The 8,532-nt window shown below is 53.6% G+C and overlaps 1 protein-coding gene across 1 annotated transcript; it reads left to right on the forward strand.

Moving 5' to 3' along the window:
* Positions 1 to 7,316: 7,316 nt before the first annotated feature.
* Positions 7,317 to 8,249, forward strand: LOC135577877 (olfactory receptor 14J1-like). The gene has a single exon (XM_065047987.1). It carries the CDS (start codon positions 7,317 to 7,319, stop codon positions 8,247 to 8,249), a length of 933 nt encoding a protein of 310 aa, XP_064904059.1.
* Positions 8,250 to 8,532: the final 283 nt, after the last annotated feature.

Consider the following 8,532-nt stretch of genomic DNA (forward strand, 5'->3'; position numbering starts at 1 on the left):
CTCTTCTCTTCTCTTCTCTTCTCTTCTCTTCTCTTCTCTTCTCTTCTCTTCCCTTCTCTCTCTCTCTTCTCTTCTCTTCTCTTCTCTTCTCTTCTCTTCTCTTCTCTTCTCTTCTCTTCTCTTCTCTTCTCTTCTCTTCTCTTCTCTTCTCTTCTCTTCTCTTCTCTTCTCTTCTCTTCTCTTCTCTTCTCTTCTCTTCTCCTTCTCTTCTCTCTTCTCTTCTCTCTCTCTTCTCTTCTCTTCTCTTCTCTTCTCTTCTCTTCTCTTCTCTTCTCTTCTCTTCTCTTCTCTTCTCTTCTCTTCTCTTCTCTTCTCTTCTCTTCTCTTCTCTTCTCTTCTCTTCTCTTCTCTTCTCTTCTCTTCTCTTCTCTTCTCTTCTCTTCTCTTCTCTTCTCTTCTTCTTTCTTCCTCTTCCTCTCCCTCCCCCTCTCCCTCTCCCTCTCCCTCTCCCTCTCCCTCTTCCTCTCCCTCTCCCTCTCCCTCTCCCTCTCCCTCTCCCTCTCCCTCTCCCTCTTCCTCCTGCTCTTCCTCCTTCTGCTCCTCCTCCTCCTCTTCCTCTTCCTCCTCTTCCTCCTCTTCCTCTCTTCTCTCTCTTCTCCTCTTGCTTCACCTCTTCCCTCTCTCTCTCTCCCTCTCCCTCTTCTTCTCTCTCCCTCTTTTCCTTACCCCTCTTTTCACTAGCAGTACATGCTGGGGAAATCCCTGACAAACACTTGGAACCTTGCCCAGCTTACCCATTCGCTCCATCATCTTATGCCAACCACGCATCTACCTTCTGGTGGCCGGGAGAGCACCGCACACCCTTCAAACCACTCTGCATTCCACTTCTTACAGCTGCTGACCCTAGCTCCCCACTCCATCAGGACGGTGAGCTCTGCAGTGCTCCTCTAAGAAGGCATTCCCTTCATTTTGCTACTGCTATCCAGCTGAAAAGGATGTTCATCCATCAGATGAACCTGGAAGGTTGCCCTGCTGGGAGATGGCCTTGCAGCGGAGAAACTCCAGCTGCCTCGTCCAGCTCTTCCTCCTTCAGCCCCTGTCAAGGGATTCCACCGGCTCCTCAAGGACTTCCTCTCCGATGTCTTCAGGCTGCCTCCAGGCCAGCTCTGGCAGCAGACACGGGACGCTGCTCCCTTTTATACTGCCCCGGGGCACTGTGACATCAGCATTGCCCCGTGGTCGCATTGTGACATGGAGGTGACATGGGCCCCCAGTGTCCCACCCCACCCACTGCCCATGCACCCAGCACTCTGTGGAGGAAGGACTTCGGGGTGCTGCTGGCCCCGAGGCTGTCCTTGTGCCCAGGAGGCCCAGGGCGCTGTCCCTGCTCTTGGTGGTGAGATGAAGGGTGTCTGGCAAACATCACCCTTTGTGTCCCCAGGTGATGGACACTGCTCATGTGCCTCTGCAGAGAGTGGCAGGAGCTGGATCCCCTTCTCGGGACAGACTCCCTCCAGGAGAGACACAGACACAGGAGGAACTCACCAGGGCTTTACGGCATTTCATTCAGCATCAGTTTTGACATATTGGGTGCTGTCCTGTGACTGCCCTTTCTGCACAAATTATCATAAAAACACAACCAGTTAAAGCAACAGCACTCGACATAAAACCCACCCCAAAACACAAAACACTCACACTGACCACAGGAAAAGCCTTGAAAATCAGTTCAGAAAAATCCACCAGGTCCCAGGGGTCAGGGCTCAGCCGTTCTGGTGATGAACAAGCATCAAGGGCTGACATGGCACCAGAGCCACCTCCACATGGCCCTCACCACCTGGAACCAGCGTCTCCAAGTCTTTCCTTCAGCAGCCTCCAGGGACAGGGACCTGCACTGGTTGTTTCCTTCACAGCTGTGTCAGTGATGGCCCTTCATGGGGTCCAAACACCCTCAGAAACTTGGGGTTTGCTTCTGCCTTTCATTTCATTAGAGGTTTGTTCATTCTCTCAGTAGCTGCAGTTCAGGATCATGGCAGCAGAGGGCTCATTAACATCTAAAATGCTCTTACGAGCCAAGGGTCTGTGCATCATTATCCTAAAGGCTTCAAGTCTGGTGTGGATGATTAGGGACATTTCAAGAATAGCGAAACAGAGAGCATTTGCATAATAAATAGCAATAAAGCCAAATTTCTTCTATTTCCTTCCCTGCTCGCTCTTCCCTCCGTTTCCAGAACAGGTGGTATCAGCAGACTCCAGTTCATATCAATATGGAGTGTCTCCTGATAAAGACTGAATACGTCAGAAAAGTGGGTGCCTAAATCACCACTTGAATGAGGAGATAGTCCAGAACACCTCAAGAGGAGTCACACTCCTCTGGATCAAAGGTGGGTGTCCCTGGCAATCTCAGGTGCCACAGCACAGCGATACTTGTGTTCAGGAGCTGGTCAAGTGACCCATCTCCTGTTCTGTAAGGGTGTCTGAGTTTGCTCAGGTCACCCCTGACTTGAGCCCCATCCACTGCTGGGTGTTCTCCAGACTCCTGCCTTCAGGAACAAAGGCCCAGGAGACCTTGCTGGTGAAGATGGAGGCAAAGAAGCCATGAAGAACCTCAGCCCCGTCTGATTCTACTCTTATGAAGTTCAGCAGCAGGCCCACGTTCACCATGTCTATTCTCTTACTGCAAGTGAAGCTCTGTCAGCTCATCTTGCTGCCATTCCCGTGCAGGTATCAAGTCCAGGGCAGCTTTGTCATCATCCCCACATCCATGGACAAGGTTTCTAAATTCCACCTTTGCAGCTTCCCCTGCTTCCACTTCCTGTGTGCTGCCTTTGTGCCCTGGAGCTCCATCAGTTCAGAGGAGCAGCCTCATGAGATAAATGCTTCTGTTCATGGGTACTTGGAGAGATCAGTCTAGTGCTTGGAGCAGGATGTCCTGTAAGTATCATCAGATTTCCTGAGCTCCTTCACCCTTCAGATCTACTTCCATGGCGCCATGTTACCCACCATCCCCCAGTATGTCAAAGTCTCCTCCTCTGGATTCTACCAGCCTGTGCTCTGCTGCTGGCCTTCCTCCCTCCACTCTGGTGCCTGGGACCCCTCTGTGTCCTGGTCACGACAGCCAAGGTGGACACTGATGTTCACATCCCCCACCAGCTATTCCTTGTTTCCCAGTTCCAGATCCAGTTGAGCATCACCCTTGTTGGCCCACCAGGCAGCCATGTTAAGCAGTTGACCCAAGATCCTTTGGACTGTTGGCAGCTGCAGCTTTGCCTGACCAGTGAATATCAGAGCAATTACAGTTCCGCATAGGAACGTACTCATTGACTGGTGATTTGCTCAAGTTGCCGACAGAAGATCCATTTCTTCTCCATGATCAAGTCATTTGTGGCACACAACATGTTGTCACCCTGTACTGGGCTTACATGGCAAAGTCTTGGAACTGGGGGTGAGTGTGGCTGTGCTACAGCTGTCACCTCTCTGAGAAGACAACAGGAGTTTGACCAATGTCAGACAGAGCCGATTTCAGCTGCTCCAAGCTGGACCCACTCCTTGCCAAGTCTGAGCCACTCAGTGATGCTGGCAGCACCTCTGGGATATTGTATTTGAGAAAGGGTAAAAAACGCTGCACAACAGCAGGTGGGAGAGAGGAGGGAGGAGATGGGAGAGAAAAGCACTGCAGACACCAAGGTCATATCCCATAGGACCCAAGCAGGTCCCTCAGCAGGCCAAAGCTTGCTCTCCTGAAATCCTGCTCTTGGCCTTGTTCTCATCTCCCAGGAGCCTCAGCTCCACTTTCCCATCCCTGACTGTTCCATCCTGACCAACTCTTTCTGGTTTGTAAGTGTGAAGTCCCACAGGGCACCTCACCCCACTGACTCCTCAGTCACCCGTGTCAGGAAGATGTTGTCCGTGAGCTCCAAACCCTCCTGGATGGCCGGTACCTTGCAGATATTGGGATATCTCAGATCTGCCACGAGGACACAGCCTGGAAACATGAGGCTTCTTTCATGTGTCTGAAGGAGGCCTCATCTCATTCCTCTTCCTCATCAATGAGTCTGTAGCTGATGTCCACCCACCAAAACACAGCCCATGTTGTTCTGCCCTCTCATGCTGACTCCTCAACCTTCAGCTGACACTGTCTGTCCCCAGACAGAGCTCCACGCATTCCTGCTGCTCTCCCACATGAAAGGAATCAACCCCTGTGACTCCAGAGCTCTGAAATTATGAGTATCAGACACCCAAGACCCCGAATTTCCTCCAGGAGGTGGTATTTGTAGTGTCCTGTAACTCCTCACGCTGTTCTCCTGGGAGACACACCCTCATCAGGATAAACCATCTGCATGCAAACGTTAACAGCTGAGCAAATGGAGCTTCAGGCCAGGGAGAGTCCAGACCTTGTGAATATCTGGTATTCGCCCATCAGGAAGCTCTGAAGTTTGACAAGTTGAAGTCTCCAGTTCTGTATCAGGGCAGGACAATAACCTCATCCATCAGGACAGAGCAGGACCTGACACGCTGAGCAGTGACCCTGAGGAGAAGGGCCTGGGCACTGCAAGGTCCCCACACCAGCCCGTGGTGCACGCTCACCATGAACAAGGCAGCTGCACACGGGGCTGCATGAGGAGGAGCGTGGGGACCCGGACACCTGCAGTTCTCATCCCATTCGGTTCAGCACTGGTGTGACCCACACACACGGGTGTGTGCCAGTGTGCAGCTTCCCAGTTTGGAGCAGCAGGGAGGAACTGGAGAGTGCAGGGCTGTGCCAAGGCAGGTTCAGCACCTTGTGCACATGGTGTGGGGTGCTGAGGGACCTGGGCTGCTTTGGCCCCGCAGCGCTGGGGAGGCTGCAGCAGTGCAGGAGTAGCCTGAGAGTGCTTGTATGGCGGTTTCAGAGATGGAGGATGTTTCTCCACAGTGGGAAAGAGCATGAGAAAGAAATAATGGCCCAAAGTGCAGCTGGGGAGGTCCAGGCTGGACATGAGCAGAAAGGAATGTGATGGAAGGGCAGTGCTGTGGGGGAGCAGGTCAGCAGAGGGAGTCTGCATCAGCCCAAGGCTTTGTGCTTCAAGGACCAGCTGGGGAGGATGGAGAGATCTCAGCAAAGGAAGGAAGATGCTCAGACAAGAGCAAGGTGGGGCAGCAGGGGGGATGTCTGCAGCCTGCAGGGACAGAGGTGCAGGGGATGCCACAGCACAGGACAGGCTGTCGTGGAGATGATCACGGGATGGAAAGAGGCTGAAAGCCCCACCAGACATGAGCTCCTTCTCCCCTTGGCTATGGCTGTTGTCTGCACCTCTGATGCCTGTGAGGAGACACCTTGTCCTTGCAGTACAGGGGCCTCATGGCCTCTTGTTCCCAGCCAGGAACCTGGGAGGGGTGGGACCATAGTCCTGCCCTTGGCCTTGCACAGCCCCACGTCACACTGTCCCAGGAAGGGCCCTGGGCAACGTGGGAGGGACAGGATCTGCCTTCCCAGGGCTGGGGGTCAGGGCTTTGCCCTTTGATTAATGAAACACATCCAGGTTTACTGATCATGAGAGAGACCTTTAGTTTGCTTTTCATGACCTGTCATCTCTTCCTCCAATTTTCTTCTCTGACCAGACCTCTGGGATGGTTTCTCAGTTGTGTCCCTCAGTGGGACCCATTAACATTACAAGAAACTTTGGACTTGAATCAAACTTTGACTTCTTGAGAGGTTTGTTTATCTTCCTCCAGGGTCTGAGGTCCATGGACTCAGCACCAAACCCACCAGAGGGGTCATTAAAGCGCCTGGGGCTGCTCCTGTGCTGCTGAGCTGGGCTGGGCTCCTGGGACACAGGGAGCTCATGGCAGCGGCAGCGCTGCAGAGAGACAGCTCTGCCCAGGAGCAGCTCCTCTGCACACGCAGCAGGGCTGAGGGCTCTGCCTGGGGATCTCAGGAGACGAGCAAGGCAGAGAGAGATTAAAGGTGGTCAGGACTGGGAGGATGACTGAGAGCTCACTGGAGGAGAAACCTTTGCAGCCCTCGCCATGGTAAGTCTCTGGGTGCAGGGCAGTGCAGCTGTAGCTCCTGGAGGCATCTCCCGAAACTGGCACAGGCACAGCTTGTGGGGTCTGTGAGGACGGGGCTCTTGTCCGGCCATGTTGAACAGCTGTGAAGCCGGGTGAGCACCCAGGGGTGCCCAGGGCTGTCCTGCAGAGCAGGGTCCCTGCACCCCAGGGCTGTGCCGGGCAGGGACTCTGCCGCCTGCCAGGGTCAGTGCTCAGCCTGCCCGGGAGATCCCATGGCAGAAGCTGTGGGTGGAAGGAGCGACCCCCGGCAGGGCAGGCAGGGAGCTTGTGGGGTTGAAGGGGGCTGTGTGGGTCAGGGCTGCTCAGAGCTCCAGATCCCCCCACAGACGTGGCAGAGGGTCCTTCTGAACAACAACATCGAGACAGGAACAGCTGCAAGGGAAGGAGTCTGTGCTTTCAGTTTTCCACTCTTGCTCGTCTGGGTGTGCAGTGGGAGATGGGGATTTATTTCTCTCTTTGGAGAAGACACTGAGACCCCAGTTCTCGTTAGGACTGGTCTGAGCTGCTCCTGAGCCCCTGCACACACAGAGCTGCCCCTGGGCAGTGCCAGGAGGTGTGAGCAGGACAGAGCTGAGCACACAGCGGGTGGGACGGGGTCTGTGACACTGACAGGGAGCAGACCCAGGGACAGACACACAGCTGCAGGCAGCACAGACATGGGCAGGGAGAGTTAACTGCTACCAGAAATGCTGGGGATGGGACTTAGGAACCTCTCTCATATGCTCTCGGTTGCAGACACATTTCCCAGTGCAACCCCTGGTCTCCTCTCCTCCCCAGCAGACCCTCTGCCCCAAAGCCATGGGGTCCAGGTCACGAGTCTCCACCTCAGCAGCTGGACCTCCAGGTGAAGGGTTCCTGCAACGTGGTACTCAAATAAGGTGCTAAAAGTACTTGCTCTACAGTGTCACTATGTGAGTGGCAGCAGCACAGCCGGGTCAGGAGAAGGTTCCACAGCATGCCCGTCTGCCTTTCTGTCCTTGCTTTATTTTCTGGTAGCACTGCAGTGTTCTTCCCTGTTTCTCCACCTGTCCCTGGTGCTCTTGCTCTCTGGGGCTGGGGTGGGAGTTTGGGTCACTTCTTTTTCTGATACCAACTCAGGGGCTCTTGCCCCAGACTTGCGTCCATGGAAACCAGATGCCCAAGCTGCATTTTAAAATGTGATGAGCTTTTTTTCTCAGCTGGTGGAAAGAGAGAATGAGCTGAAACATCCTTCTATCAGGGAAAAGGTTTTCACTGAGAAACAGCATGTTTACTTTCCTCAGAGAAGTCCCTCTAACTTGTCACTGCCTTTTCCTCCTTGCACAGGTCCTCGTGCCCAGAGGCAGCCAATGTCCAACAGCAGCTCCATCACCCAGTTCCTCCTCCTGCCGTTCACAGACACACGGGAGCTGCAGCTCTTGCACTTCTGGCTCTTCCTGGGCATCTACCTGGCTGCCCTCCTGGGCAACGGCCTCATCATCACCACCATAGCCTGGGACCAGCACCTCCACACCCCCATGTACTTCTTCCTGCTCAACCTCGCCCTCCTCGACCTGGGCTCCATCTCCACCACTGTGCCCAAATCCATGGCCAATTCCTTCTGGGACACCAGGGCCATCTCATACTCAGGATGTGCTCTACAGCTCTTTTCATTTGCATTCTTGATAACAGCAGAGTATTCTATGCTCACCGTCATGTCCTATGACCGCTACGTTGCCATCTGCAAACCCCTGCACTACGGGACCCTCCTGGGCAGCAGAGCTTGTGTCCACATGGCAGCAGCTGCCTGGGCCACTGGGTTTCTCAATGCTCTGCTGCACACGGCCAATACATTTTCACTGCCCCTGTGCAAGGGCAATGCCCTGGGCCAGTTCTTCTGTGAAATCCCCCAGATCCTCAAGCTCTCCTGCTCACACACCTACCTCAGAGAACTTGGGCTCCTTGTGGTTAATGCCTGTTTAGTTTTCATGTGTTTTGTGTTCATTGTGGTGTCCTATGTGCAGATCTTGAGGGCCGTGCTGAGGATCCCCTCTGAGCAGGGACGGCACAAAGCCTTTTCCACCTGCCTCCCTCACCTGGCCGTGGTCTCCCTGTTTGTCAGCACTGCCATGTTTGCCCACCTGAAGCCCCCCTCCATCTCTTCCCTATCCCTGGATCTGGTGGTGTCTGTTCTGTACTCGGTGGTGCCTCCAGCAGTGAACCCCCTCATCTACAGCATGAGGAACCAGGAGCTCAAGGATGCCTTGTGGAAACTCATATCTTACAATTTCCTGAAGCAATAAACTGCCCATCTGCTTCTACATAGGAGTTTTAGAGTAACTAATTACAGGCCCAGCCTGTCATCTGGATTTTCTGTTGATGTTGGTAGTTTTTTTATTGTGATAATGTTGTCATCCCATTTCTTAATTCTCTGTCTGCTTTTCTTTTCTAGCTGTTGGCTGTGTAAATGAGGAGCCGTGCTCTCCTTGTCTCTAAACAAAGTAAAGGGCTCTTTAGTGACTTGTTTTTCACTATATCCTTCCTGCAAGTCCTTATGGGGCCACAGGGACAGTTCCTGTGATGGGT

The sequence above is a fragment of the Columba livia genome, unplaced genomic scaffold (genome assembly GCF_036013475.1).
Source record: "Columba livia isolate bColLiv1 breed racing homer unplaced genomic scaffold, bColLiv1.pat.W.v2 Scaffold_156, whole genome shotgun sequence".
NCBI classification, from domain to species: domain Eukaryota; kingdom Metazoa; phylum Chordata; class Aves; order Columbiformes; family Columbidae; genus Columba; species Columba livia.